This window comes from Lactuca serriola, chromosome 6, assembly GCF_051521515.1.
Source record: "Lactuca serriola cultivar US96UC23 chromosome 6, Lser_US96UC23_V15, whole genome shotgun sequence".
NCBI lineage: Eukaryota > Viridiplantae > Streptophyta > Magnoliopsida > Asterales > Asteraceae > Lactuca > Lactuca serriola.
Genome location: NC_136413.1, coordinates 126,147,889 through 126,162,899, shown reverse-complemented (window position 1 = coordinate 126,162,899; position 15,011 = coordinate 126,147,889). Strand labels below are relative to the sequence as shown.

General features: G+C 35.6%; 2 protein-coding genes across 2 annotated transcripts; one reads left to right on the top strand and one right to left on the bottom strand.

Annotated features, from left to right (window-relative positions):
- The first annotated feature begins 3,915 nt into the window (after positions 1–3,915).
- LOC145056763 (uncharacterized) lies at positions 3,916–5,044 on the top strand. Its single transcript, XM_079004484.1, has 2 exons — positions 3,916–4,060; positions 4,173–5,044. Exons 1-2 carry the CDS (start codon positions 3,958–3,960, stop codon positions 4,886–4,888), a joined length of 819 nt encoding a protein of 272 aa, XP_078860610.1. The 5' UTR covers positions 3,916–3,957; the 3' UTR covers positions 4,889–5,044.
- On the bottom strand, positions 4,906–8,631 carry LOC145056762 (AMP-dependent synthetase and ligase family protein). The gene is made up of 6 exons (XM_079004483.1): positions 7,368–8,631; positions 6,908–7,097; positions 5,899–6,044; positions 5,730–5,797; positions 5,395–5,497; positions 4,906–5,249 (listed from the first exon to the last, which is right to left on the bottom strand). The coding sequence occupies exons 1-6, from the start codon at positions 8,622–8,624 to the stop codon at positions 5,136–5,138; spliced, it is 1,878 nt and encodes a 625-aa protein (XP_078860609.1). The 5' UTR covers positions 8,625–8,631; the 3' UTR covers positions 4,906–5,135.
- Between the last annotated feature and the right edge of the window lie 6,380 nt (positions 8,632–15,011).

Genomic DNA, 15,011 nt, shown 5'->3' with positions numbered 1-15,011 from the left:
TGTTGGTGAAGGTGGTGGCCAAGGAGGAGGTGATAAGGGAGGAGGGAGTGATGTAGGTGGTGGTCAAGGAGGATGTGACAAGGGAGGATGTGGTAGTGAAGGTGGTAGCCAAGGAGGAGGTGATAAAGGAGGAGGGAGCGGTAAAGGTGGTGGTCAAGGAGGATGTGGTGGTGAAGGTGGTGGCCAAGGAGGAAGTGATAAGGGAGGAGGGAGCGATGTAGGTGGTGGTCAAGGAGGATGTGACAAGGGAGGATGTGGCAGTGAAGGTGGCGGCCAAGGAGGAGGTGATAAGAGAGGAGGGAGCGATGTAGGTGGTGGTCAAGGAGGATGTAACAAGGGAGGATGTGGCAGTGAAGGCGGTGGCCAAGGAGGAGGTGATAAGGGGGGAAGGAGCGGTAAAGGCGGTGGTCAAGGAGGATGTGGCAGTGAAGGTGGCAGCCAAGGAGAAGGTGATAAAGGAGGAGGGAGTGGTAAAGGCGGTGGTCAAGGAGGATGTGACAAGGGCGGATGTGGCAGTGAAGGTGGTGGCCAAGGAGGAGGTGATAATGAAGGAGGGTGCGGTAAAGGCGGTGCTCAAGGAGGATGTGACAAGGGAGGTTGTGGCAGTGAAGGTGACAGCCAAGGAGGAGGTGATAAAGGTGGATCAAGTGGCGGAGGTTATGGTCAAGGAGGAGGATGGGGTGGTGGTAGTGGTGGTGGAGGTGGCGGAGGTGGTGGTGGAGGCGGTGGTGGTGGTGGCTCAGGTGGTGATGGCTCATAAGGCCACGGACCAAAGTGCCATATATATCATATTTAGTTGGTTCATGTTTCCACAATGTAGTTGTTTCTTTGATTGAGTTCAATGTGAGTATGTTGAACTCATTGCATCTTGATACTTATCTTTTGCAGTAATAATAATAAAGTTTTATTTATTCAAAAAAAATCAACAATGTTGGCCATCCACATACATAAAGTAAACCTGTGACTTTGCTTGATGAATTTGGATGACTTCTATGAATTATGAAAAAAAAATGAAATATGATATACAGAAAATATTTGAGAAATGAAGAAAAAAATGCAAGGCAAATTTGTAACAAGTCAGTGCTTAATGGAAGGGCTAAACACTAGAAATGACAACACACATTTATTCGTGCATTATAGCATTCTACTTGCATATCTTTCTATTACATCATTGTACTTTTATTTTTATTTTTCTTATTAAGGCATCATATTGTTAAAGATCTACCAGGTTATTGCATTGCAACATCTGTTTGTATTTTTTTATTAGGAAATTATAGTTCATAAAATGTACCCAAATGTACTGTATTGTTAATAATAGAACAAAGGAAAATAGAATGGTATAATTATAAATAAATTAAGGGAAAACTACAATAAAGTCCCTACATATTGGCCTCATAATCGATTTAGTCCCTATATATTTTTTTTATTCAATTAAGTCCCAAATACCGATAATCGTATTCAATTTAACCCTTTGACCCGGTCAACAGGTCATCCAACTTTCAAAAATTACATTTTTGGCCCAGATTTCAAAATTTATTACAAATTTGGTCCAAAATTTACACTTTTGGCCCGGATTTTAATTTTTTTTTACAAATTTGGTCCAAACTTTACCTTTTTTGCCCAAATTTTAGAATTTTATTATGAATTCATCCTAATTTTAGTTTTTTTTGCAACTTTTTTTTCAAAAAATTGTTTCTAATATGTTTTTTCTCTATAAAATCATATTTATACAAAAAAAAAAAATACATATTTTCACATAAAAATCTTATATTTTCTATATAAAAACTTTTTTTAAAAAGTTTTTTGTATATGAAATATTTAGTTTTAAAAATAAGTATTTATTAAGTATATAAATATATAGAAATCCGTTTTTATAAAAGAAATGTATACAAAAACGTATTTTACAAAAAAAAAATGTATACAAACACCTATTTTATCTATATTTTTTTATAAAATCGTGTTTGTTTATATTTTTTTTTTATAAAAACGTGTTTGAATATTTTTTTATATAATACGTGTTTGTATACATTTTATAAAATGTATACAAACATGATTTTATAAAATATATACAAACACGTATTATATAAAAACTTATTCAAACACATTTTTATAAAATGTATACGAACACGTATTATATAAAAAATTATTGAAACACGTTTTTATAAAAAAAATATAAACAAACACGATTTTATAAAAAAAAATATAGATACACACCTATTTGTGTGCATATATATATATATATATATATATATATATATATATATATATATATATATATATATATATATATATATAAAGGTGATAGGTGTTTGTATACATTTTTTTATAAAAACGAATTTATATATATTTATATACTAAATAAATACATATTTTTATAACTAGATATTTCATATACAAAAAACTTTTTAAAAAAAGTTTTTATATAGAAAATATAAGATTTTTATGTGAAAATATATATATATTTTTTGTATAAATATGATTTTATAAAGAAAAAACATATTAGAAACATTTTTTTGAAAACAAAGTTGCAAAAAAACTAAAGTTAGGATGAATTCATAATAAAATTCTAAAATTTGGGCAAAAAAGGTAAAGTTTGGACCAAATTTGTAAAAAAAAATTAAAATCCGGGCCAAAAGTGTAAATTTTGGACCAAATTTGTAATAAATTTTGAAATCTGGGCCAAAAATGTAATTTTTGAAAGTTGGATGACCTGTTGACCGGGTCAAAGGGTTAAATTGAATACGATTACCGGTATTTGAGACTTAATTGAATAAAAAAAATATATAGGGACTAAATCGATTATGAGGCCAATATGTAGGGACTTTATTGTAGTTTTCCCATAAATTAATGGAAGTGTGTCATTATTTCTTGCATTTAACTCTAATGGGAAATGGCTCTTTTCCGGACTTTTGCTATTAAGTCTTCTTTCTACAATTAGTGAAAAACAAAACACTCATATAGAGATAACATAACTCACTAAATAAAAAAGAAACAACATCTAAGGGTATCAACGAATACTTCTCCAATTTGGGATTTGACAACCCCAAAAGATGAAAATCACAAACACAAATGAAAATGAATATAACTTAAATTCTTACTAGTGAAAATCCTACCCCCTTTAAGAAATACAAGATGACCACATACAAATCTTCCAAAAGCTACACTTCATAAAATTTGGTATTATATTTTCAAGAAAATCGTTGTCCTATTTGGGATTTGACAACCTCAAAAGAGAGGCATTAGTAAGTGATGTTCAACGTTCCTATATAAGCTCATGTATTTACAAACAAATTGACATTTATTTATACTCTCTGGTTTAAGATTTAAAGTTTAGGGTTTAGGGTTTAGGATTCAATTAGTCACAATCAACAGGAGCAATCTGCAGTAAGATCTTTTAGTCTTTATTCTACATCAATCTCCATCGGTTTGATTTACTTTTGTATAGAAATCTTTACTTTATTCGATTCCCAAAAACACTTTGTATTATATCCATCATGTAAGATGTAAATCAGATACACAACTCTCTGTAGTTTTATTACCTGAATGAACTTGATTCGAGTAAATGATTGCATAAACTCCTTTGTAGTTCTTTTGCTCAATGCATATTTAATTAGCTCTATTTATGTATTCTATGGAGATTTGTAATGTAAAGAATTTCATTTCAGAAATGAAAAAACACTAATTTAAGATCCATAAAATGCGTACTATTCGCATTGTCCAGGTGTCAGTTTTGTTGCCACCTGTGGTGATGCTAACTCTCTTTGAATTTTTAGTCAACAAAAGATGATCTAAGAGGTTTGAAATTGAATCTATCCAGTTTTGTAACTCCCACCTGAATTTTGTAGGAAGTTAGTAGCAGACAAGTTTTATTTAATGCTTTCAACTCTATAAAAAGAGCCCAAAAAGAGTAACATTTTCATATAAGTGATCGTTTTTATTTACATACATTTTGAGAAAATGAAAATCAAAGGTGGTTATATGTTGTTGGCTTTTTTGTGTGCATATGTTCTTGTTGTTTCTTCTGTAATTGCTAAAAGTTCTGAAGATGATGAGAGAAAAGGTAACGTATTTCAATTCGTTTGTAATTAACATGTTTTAAGATCTTATGATTTGCTTGTTCTCATCTTTTTTTTTTTTTTTTTGTGTGTGTGTGTGTGTGTATGTTTGCATAGGGAAATTAGTTGGGAAGACACAAGGAGGTGGTGGAGGTGGAGGTGGAGGTGGAGGTAAGGATGGTTGGGGTGGGTATGGAAATGGAGGAAAAGGTGGCGGATGCGGTGGTGGTGGTTTTGGAGGATGGGGTGGTTATGGATGTGTAGGTAAGGGAGGATGGAGTGGTGGAGGTGGTGGCCCTGGAGGTGGCGGTCATGGAGGATCAAGTGGCGGTCATGGAGGAGGTGGCGGTCAAGGAGGAGGTGGCATGGGAGGATGGAGCGGAGGAGGTGGTGGTCAAGGAGGAGGTGGTAAGGGAGGATGGAGTGGTGGAGGTCAAGGCGGAGGTGACAAGGGAGGATGGAGTGGAGGAGGTGGTGGTCAAGGAGGATGGAGTGGTGGAGGTCAAGGCGGAGGTGACAAGGGAGGATGGAGTGGAGGAGGTGGTGGTCAAGGAGGAGGTGGTAAGGGAGGATGGAATGGTGGAGGTCAAGGCGGAGGTGACAAGGGAGGATGGAGCGGAGGAGGTGGTAAGGGAGGATGGAGTGGTGGAGGTCAAGGAGGAGGTGGTAAGGGAGGGTGGAGTGGTGGAGGTGGTGGTCAAGGAGGAGGTGGCAAGGGAGGATGGAGCGGTGGAGGTGGAGGTGGTGGTGGTCATGGAGGATGGGGCGGCGGCGGTGGTGGCGGCGGAGGAAAGGGTGGCTCCGGAGGTGCTGAAATTGGAAAAGCTAACTAATACAACACATATACATCCAAGAATAAGGCCATGGGCCCGCTTCCATATACACACCAAATCCAAATGGTTTCTACTTTCTACAATGTAATCGTTTCTTTGTATACTCTGTAATAATAAATTCTATTTATTCCAATAAATTCCAACATTGTCGTTGAATGTTGATCAAATTACATAACGACTCAAGGGTTTATATTTTATAAGCCACACAGTTGAAAAATTGCATAAAAAATAATGAAATATTTTTTCATCAAATTCTCGAATATAACTTGTCCTTCAATTGCCTCCTTAGTATCTTTCCAGCTGCAGACCTTGGTATCACGTTCATGAACATAACTTTTCTCACCTTCTTGTATGGCGCCACCTGTCACATTGCAAATATTGATTATATTTTTTTAATAGAAATTTAAAAAAAAAAAAACAAAAAGTAGGATTCTATAACAAAAAAATTAATTGAAAACACGTTGCTATTTCTAGCAATGAAGATTTTATATTTATAGAATGAAAACCTGTTTTGCTACAAAATCAATTATGCTCGATTCATTAACTTCAAATCCAGGCTTCCTCACTACAAATGCAACTGGAACTTCTCCTGCTTCCTCATCTCTAGCTCTGCATGATCAAAATCACAAATTCATCACAAGTCATGGTTTGACTTTTGAGGTCAAAGTCAAACAAATTATACTTTGACTTCAAAATTGATCCGATTTTCATACACTTCTTTGAAGCACTAGATAACCACATACAAACCTTATCCCAAAAGCTACATGTCAAAAATTTAGGGTTTAGAGTTTAAGGTTTAGGGTTTAGGGTTTAGGGTTTAGGGTTGAGTTGACTAACTTACCCTGTTACTGCAGCATCAAGAATGGCTGGATGAGATGCAAGAACATCCTCTAAATCAGCAGGAGCAATCTGCAATAAGATCATTTAATCTTTTATTCTTTATTCATTTCTAAGAAAGATTGGATTTTTATTACTTTGTATTAGTCAAAGTCTTTATTTTATAAGATTACCTGAAACCCTTTGTACTTTATTATCTCTTTCAAACGATCAACAATATGTAAATACCCATCTTTATCAAAATAGACAATGTCTCCTGTATGTAGCCAACCTTCCTTATCAATAGTCAAAGAAGTCGCCTCCACATTGTTCAGGTATTCTAAAAAAAAAAAAGGATCTTCTATCAAATTACTATTTATGGGATATCTAAATCAAAAAGGGAAATCTTTGAGGTTGAAATGACTAGACTAGACTATACTCAACAAGATAAGCTTATAGGGTTAAAAGGGTATTTATGTCTTTTGCACAGAAAAATATCAAAAGGGTATTTGTTGTTGTTCCACCTTTTTGGGTACGGGTGCAAACGAGCCGAGCCGAGCCCGAGCCTGGCCAGGGTCGGCTCGGGCTCGTTTAAGTTATACGAGGCTCGAGCTCGGCTCGATTCGAGCTTTCTTTTACTGAGCTCAACTCGAGCTCGTAAAGAATTATACAAGCTCGGCTCGGGCTCGGGCTCGACTCGTTTATCGTTTGATGTGCCTAAATAAGCTTAAGCTCGGCTTAAGCTCGTTATGAAGCTCGTTTACTAATACCTGAAATCCATAATTTCCCAAATATGTTTTTATTTTAATATAAAATAATAATAATAAATTATATTATATAAAGGCTCGTTTAGCCTCGCGAGCCTAATCGAGCTTAGTGACATAGGCTCGAGCACGAGCTCGTTTAATAAACGAGCTTAATACTAAGCTCGAGCTCGGCTCGGGCTCGTTTAAAACCAGTTTCGAGTCAAGCTTTTAACAAGCCGATCCCGAGTAGCTCGCGAGTAGCTTGGCTCGTTTGCACCCCTATTTTTGGGTCTATCTCTGTCCCACCTACATTGGGTGGGACCGTGGGTCCCACCTTTTTGAGTGGGACAAAAAATTACCGTTTTTTTTGTGTCATTGACAAACACAGTACAGACTGTTCTATTCTGTTATGTCATGAGTAACAATTGGGCCTAAGTTCTCAAGGATTAGCGGTTACCTTTCATTATGGCGGGCCCACGTAACCAAAGTTCACCGGTTTTTCCAGGTGGCAGATGTAAACCCGTAACCCAATCCACCACTTTAGCTTCCATATTTGGAGCCAAAAGTCCAGCCGATGCATAATTATGAACATCTCGTGTGTTGAATCCACGTGTTCCCACAGCAGTCGATTCACTCATGCCATAACCCTAAAAACATCTGGTCAACATCAGTTATTCTTTCAGCAACCCCTAACCCACACTGGCCCACCACAATAGTTGAACATCATCATATATGATATAAATCAGGTACACATAGGCCCACAACAACAATTGAACAGCATCATATGTGTATGGGGCCCACTAGGTAGGTGACATAAAAGTCAAGTACCCCACAAGGAGTCTAAATTCACATTGGAACTGAAACTCCTACACTACACTGTATAGTTTGCTTTGCTATTAGGATTGAAATTTTATTACCTGAATGAAATCGACTTGAGGAAAATATTGCATAAACTCCTCTATGGTTTTTGTGCTCAAAGGAGCAGCTCCACAAGACACCTGCTTTAAGCTCTTCAAGGTTTTACTTTTACCAGAACTACCCTTTCCCATCCTACTCAACGCAGTCACCAATGGGGGCACTCCGGGAAAATGAGTGACTCCATATCTATCAATGGACCTCACCATTTCATCAACACTAAACTTTCTCATAACAACAATCGTCGTACCCAATGAAAGAATCCCCATAGTGAAAAGCGTAAGTCCATAGATATGAAACATGGGTACAACAGCTAAATACACGTTGTCTTCAGGGGGATACGCATATTGGGAAGCTTCAAATCGAACAAAAAGCTCAACCCCAGAAATCAAATTTCTATGAGTTAAAACTACGCCTTTACTTGCGCCGGTAGTTCCTGATGAATAAAGAATCGCAGCGGTGTCATCTTGCTTAACTGTTCGACGTGGAACCAAATCGTGATCACTTGAAATTAGATTGAAAAAAGGCGCAAAACGAATTTGGTTTGAATCGAATTTTGCAGTTTCAGGCACTAGGATAGATTCGATTCCTATCGAATTTAATTCGTCGGCTTTATCAGGAAAGGTAAAGGCTAAAGTGACATGACAACCAAGTGTTTGTTTTTTTATCTCAGAGAAACTACTGAACGGATTCATGGTACTTACGACAGCTCCTAGATATAGAACACCCAATAAAACAATGGGATAGTAGATCGAATTTGGTAAAAGGATCAAAACGACATCACCTTTTGAAACACCCATGTGGTGGTGAAGTCCATTAGCCATTGATTTCACCAACGGTTGGAGTTCTGCGTACGAAATTGAAACGCCGGATGCTGCATCAATGAGTGCAGTTTTTCCGTTGTGTTTGTGTGAGAATACGCAGGAAACGACATCGAGAAATGGGTCTGAAGGGAGGTTAATTCGTGGGTGTCTGCTGTTGTATACTCCGGTGTCTTCGGAATACCAGTCGTGCGACATGGGTTGGTTGTCTGACGTTTCAAAATTGGAGCTTTCCGTTGAAGAATGAGAGTTATTTAATTGGGGTTTGGAGAAGGTCGCCATTGGCGATGAGGTATGCAGGATCTTGAAGAATAATGGAAGAAAGGTTTTATGGAAAAGCAAATTCCCGAGGTTCTTAGTATTTATGCGGACAAGAGGGTGTAAGAAGATTCGAAAAATCAAAATAAAGAAAGTGAGGTAGTTTTTAAATAGCGGCATTCATTAAAATAGTACCCGGGGTCCGGGGAGGATAATTGGGTTGAGAATCAATATGTTTATAATTTTGGCGTCATAACTAGATTTTCTTTTAGTTTTAAGGGAGATTCAAACAATAATTGTATACAAATTTGGTGGTGGGCTTTATTGTAGGTTTATATAAGAGGAATTCGATATTGAATACTACGAAATGTAGAGGTCATGAACGTGACCCATGGGCAACACCCATGTGGGTAGACAAGCACCTGCAATGGATGTAAGTGAGATTATTTTCCCATGAATCATCTCGTTCATTAATTCCATATAAATAATACAAATACAATACAAAGTCAAAAAGGCCGATACAATATAAATAATACAAATACAATACAAAGTCAAAAAGGCCTATACATATGGGACATACAAGATATGTGTGATAAACGAAAGTTTTTTTTTTTCACCACTTATCATACTCTCATTCAATTTGTTAAATATTATTTTGTGGTTATTTTGAATTTTTTTTTTCCACATATAATTTTATAAGTTTTTATATTTTATTAAATTCCACGTAATATTTTAATATAACAGTTGTAATATATGTAGTAATAAATAGATATCAATTTCATTAATGAACTTACATTTTAATTTCAAATTCTCAAAATTAAAGCTTATTAGTTTCTTTTATTTATTTGAATTAGTATTTGTTTAAATTTAAAAGATAAAAAAAAACATTTCTATTATAATAATTCAATATTTTTCTTATTTTCTTATAAATTCAAAGTTCTCAAATATTTTGACATTTATATTTAATTTTATTATTATTTTTAAATTAACACATGTAATACATGAGTTTCCAACTAGTGTTATAATACATAGTCTAATAGAATGGGGATAGCACAAACATTCAAACTGGATCGGAAATCTAGAAAAAATGAAGAAGGAAGACTTTTGGTGAAGATATCCACATATTAATATTTGGATGGAATATGAAGAACATGAACATGACCGGTGACAACTTTATCTCTAACAAAGTGAAGATCAATCTCAATATGTTTAGTCCGTTGATGTTGAACCGGATTGGAAGACATATACAATACACTAACATTGTCGCAATACACAAGTGTAACACGATGCATCGAGTAGTGTAACCCAAGAAGAAGAAGGTTGTGAATCCAACATGTTTCCACAACGACATTGGCAACACCGTGATATTCAGCCTCGACACTGGATCTAGATAACGTATTTTGGTGCTTAGAAGACCAGGAGGGGAGGTTGTGACCCAGAAAGACACAATAACCGGAAGTGAAACGTCCAGTGCCACGACAACCAACCCAATGCATCAGAATAAGAAATTATATTGTGTGATGGAGAACTAAATATTTGAGTGTCATGATCTAAAGAACCACATATGTACCTTAAAAACACTTAAGAGCAGTGAAGTGGGGCTCACATGGATCACACACATATAAGCACATTTGTTGAACAACATAGGTGATATCAGGTCTAGTAAAAGTTAAGATATTGCAATGCACTGGCTAGATTGAGATATAAAGTGGGCTCATCAACGGGAGATCCGGACCATTCAAACTTGACAGATAAATCTACAAGAGTGGAGGCAGGTTTGCAGTTCTTCATCGAGGTCTAATCAAGAATTTCACAAGCATATTTTTGTTGAGACAAAAATAAACCACCAGATGTCCTGGTGGCAGAAATACCTAAAAAATAGTGAAGGTCCCCAAGATCCTTTATAACAAATTCGGAGCCTAAAACTGAAGTAATAGTGGACAAAAGTTGAGATGAGGAGCTTGTGAGTATAATATCATCCACATATAACAACAAGTGAGAAATATGAGAGCCATGTCTGTAGATAAACAAAGAAAAATCACACTTGCTGTTAGTAAAACCAAGGCTGGTAATAAAGACGGTAAATCGTTGAAAACTAGGCGCGAGCAACCTAATTGAGACCATATAAAGATCTCTGAAGAAGACATACATGATTAGGTCTAGCAGGATCCCGAAAACCAGGAGGTTGTTGCATATAAACCGTTTCCTGTAGATGATCGTGAAGAAATGCATTCTTCATGTCAAGCTGTCTGATAGGCTGTCACAACTGGAAAAATTCTAGATCAATCAAGGTCCAAACTTCAACCAAGTGCCCGTAAATTCACAATATAATAGTCTAGGTCAACCATTATAACTCATTTTGAAGGAATGAAGATATAAAATAATTAAGATGAAAATAAGCGTCAACAATAAAATGTTAGATAAACTTGATTTGTATAAATAAAGTGGATGTGATCGAGACAAGGATTCTGAAGATATAAAGAACACCGAAATCCGAGTTATAACGAAAAAGGTATGACCTATCGAAGTTTCGCGACAGAACCAGCACAACGCTGTGTGACATAAAAAGTGAGTTTACAATTGAATGCTTTTTAGCCATAGCAACCTAAACAAAAGTTGTAACATACGTTAAACCGAGAGCGTGCATAAAAAGAACATCCAAATTTAACTTTGTATGAGGAAGTTATGACTTTTCTAAGATTCAGTACAACAGTGTACAACCCGAATTTCGAAATATAGATCAAGCGATATTTAGCCGACACAACCTAAACGAGAATCTAAGATCTCGTCAATAGTAGTTCAACGGTAAAAAGACAGACGAAAACGGATGTCGAATGAAGAAGTTATGAATTTTAATGGACTTTTCCTATTCTGGCTTGTTAAAAATATAATATAAAAAATAAATTCAAAATTAGCCGATGGAGTCTAAACGAAAGTTGTAGAGTACAGTCTCACATGCGTGTGGATATAAAGAACGTCGAAAAAGAAGCTCGTATGCGAAAGTTACGGATTTTTGAAGTTTGAAAAATAAATCCTTGAAGGAGTACGCCCCGCGTACAAAAGAGTACGCCCCGCGTACTCAGACTAGCTTCGATGCGTGTTAGTAGCCTTGACACATACGAAGGCTCGGAACCTGATCAGAGGACATGTATCTCGTACACGCATCGTACAAAAGTATGTTGTTCATACCGAAGTATGCCCAACGTAATGCGAGGCCTCAGCCTCCTATAAATAACATGCGAAGCCTCTCGGATTACTTTACAAATTCCATTCTCTCTTTCACTTGAAACACCCTTTTAATCCTTTCTAAAACCCCCGAAGCCTAGGGAAACCCCCTAACACCCGAAGAAATCTCGGAGCCCCGAAGTCCTTGAGAAAATAATATTTTTCAGTCGAAACTCTGCCCGTGCAAAACTCAATTTTCACCAGAAACTTGTAATTTCAAGTAGCGAAGCGTTGCCCAAATCACCACTTATCAGGTGAGTTCATACCCCTACACTTTTCCAAACTTTTTATATGTTTTAGGGGAGGGGGGAATACAAGTAAAACACAATAAATCTTGTGTTTATAAATAAAAAAACATTTATTACGTTCTCTTTTACCTTATAAACACTTTACGCGAAAATGCTAAATAAACGTTATTGTTAAATAGGTGTAGTTTATGAAAATTTCAGATTATGTTACTAAGTAGGAAAACGATATGAAAACAAACATATAAATTATATTAGGTATAATTTATGAGTCAATCCACAATTTTTATCGTAAACAGGTATAAATAAAAATTTCATTTTTATTTATTAAGAGGTTTTTCACCGTATTACTCGTGAATTCGTTGAGGCAATAGATTTGTGAGACATGGCTTTGCGTACTTACCTAAGTACCAACAGAAGTCCCCACTTATGAACCAGAGTCTCCAGGAGGGAGAGTGTGAGTTTGTGTATATATCTATATTGTTGGATTAGATGTCTAAGCCCATAACTATTATCGGTATGTACTCGACCCGAGAGTAGCATGGTCCATTTGGGTTGCATAACTCTAGGACAATTTGTTAGGATGGACTCTTGAGTAAAGGTTATATATGATTTATTAATATATTATAAGTTCTAATATATTAATATGAAATCATATGTTTTAATTAGTATTGATCAAGAATTAATTTGGAATTAATTTACTGTTCAAAAGAGACTAATTAAATCTATGAGGACTAATTATGGTAATTAGTTATACTTATATGTGTTGGACTTATGATCCATGTCGGACCAAGTTTATATATGGACACATAAAGAGTTGGGCCACATGAACCATGGATCATAGAACCCATGGGTATGGGTTTGGGTTATATCCATGACCCTTGAAACCCTACATATAAATACATTCTCCATTGCCTAAAAACGCACACTTGTAGTTCTTGGAGTTCTTGGAGGTGTTTTTGGTGCATGGAGATTCTCTCTCAAGAGCCACATTTGTCTTAGGTGAGTTGTGAGCCATTTGAGGCATTCATACTTTTGGTGCTAAGCTCTTAAGGCCAAATACAACAAGGTTTTAAGCTATATAAGAGGTATGTCGTCCTAACTAGGAATTCGTATTATTTATGTCAATTGCATGCTAGTTATAGACTTAATGCTTTGGAAATACCCTTACATGTATAATTAAAGAAAACATAGATCCAAGGAATTTAGAGTTGTATGTGCACCATAAGATGTTGTAGTATACAAAACCCAATAGTGGCATCAGAGCCATGAGTTGTTTTCTATTATATTTGATGTTATTATTGGTTTTGAAAGAAAAAAATTGAATTTTCTGCATTCTATCAGCAGGACTCGCCAAGTCCACTAGGTGACTCGACGAGTTGCTTGAGGATACTCTTGGACTCGTCGAGTGCATCTAGGGACTTGACGAGTTGGCTGTCCTGAGTGTAGAGTGCAGAGTTTTTTGGCTGTTTTGGATTAGGATCATTACCACAAAATATTTTTGTTCATAAAATTTGATTTTGATGTTATGGTAATGATTATCCTCATCTAAATAAAGGATAATTGACAAAGTTTCAAAATTTGCATTAGTTTATGTGATTAGCTAATTTCTTGAAAATTGTTGATGTGAATTATCTTTACTTATGAGTTTGATCTAGATCATAGAAAAATTATTTGATTTTTGTGTTAATTGGGATAATTGATCTTAATGGTTTTTATGACTCCATAACTTGTCCTCAAGTTATGGAAAATGTAGAGTTTTTTCTTTTAAAAGTTCATAGGTTATGGGAAAAAGAAAGCTCTTGCTTTTAAGTGCCATCATAAAATAGTTTTTATGTCTTCCATAACTTGTCCTCAAGTTATGGAACTTGAAAAGTCTTCCATAAAAACCATATTAAACTCATAAGTTATGGAAACCAAGAGTTTTTTAATTGTTCAAAACTTGCCCTCAAGTTTTGGAATTTGTAAAGTTACCCCCATGTATACTTTAATTCCAACCCTTAAAATTTTAATAGTTTAAAATCCAACCCTTATACTTTTATAATATTATAGGTTTAATATATATATATATATATATATATATATATATATATGTATGTATATATATATATATATATATATATATATATATATATGTATGTATGTATAAGAGTAGGTCAGTCTTATCGTTAGTAGACCTCATTCACGAAGCCGGTCTATAAGGAGGGTATAAGGTTACTGCCTATAAAATGACAGTTTAATAGGTGTCCACACCCACCACTTCCTTGACTAGTGGGGGGTTGTTAGCTGAACGGGTAGGACATGACACTAATACTCCCTTCATCAGAAGTATAATGATAAATACTAATTAACTAAACACTTATAAATTCCCAATCTTAGTTACTTAGGAAAATGTGAATGTGGTGCTAACCCATGAAATTGCAATTTGCACCTTGTTAAGTCATTAGTGGAGCGTGTGTGGTCAACCGGCACATTAATCTGGGACTGACAATGTGTGGCAAAGGGTAGCTTGATGTTAATCATAGATCAATGGAGCATGTGTGGTTAACCGGCACATTGATTAGGTGGCTGTAACATTAAGTGTACCAAATTAATTTGCATGGTTATTCACTCCTTGTTTGTGATCCTCGGCATCCCAGTCACAAACTTGAAGGGCACAATCGAGATTTAAACATGTCATTGAATAGTTCAATGAATCTCAAAAGATCTAGGAGTTTCAATTAATTTAAAACCTAATGTTAAATTTCGTTTTTCATGGTGGAAATTGGTAAATCGTCATTTACCTAACTTCAAATATTTTGTAGCTTGGATTACGGCATCCCTCTTCCAAGTTATAAAATATTGTGTTGGATCCTAGCCTTAATATTTCATATTGGGTGTTATATTAAGGTCTTAAATCAACTAAACTTGAATTTCTCCCTCATAGATGTGTAGTTATGACAATTATGGTCTTCTTTATCCTTTTGGATAAAGCTATCCTAATGAAGATGATATCCCAAACGACAATTAAGGTGAAAGATTAATCCCTTTGTTGTGCATTAATGGGACTGGAAATCATACTTCACTTCACTCCACCTCCTCCAATTATTCTCCTTAA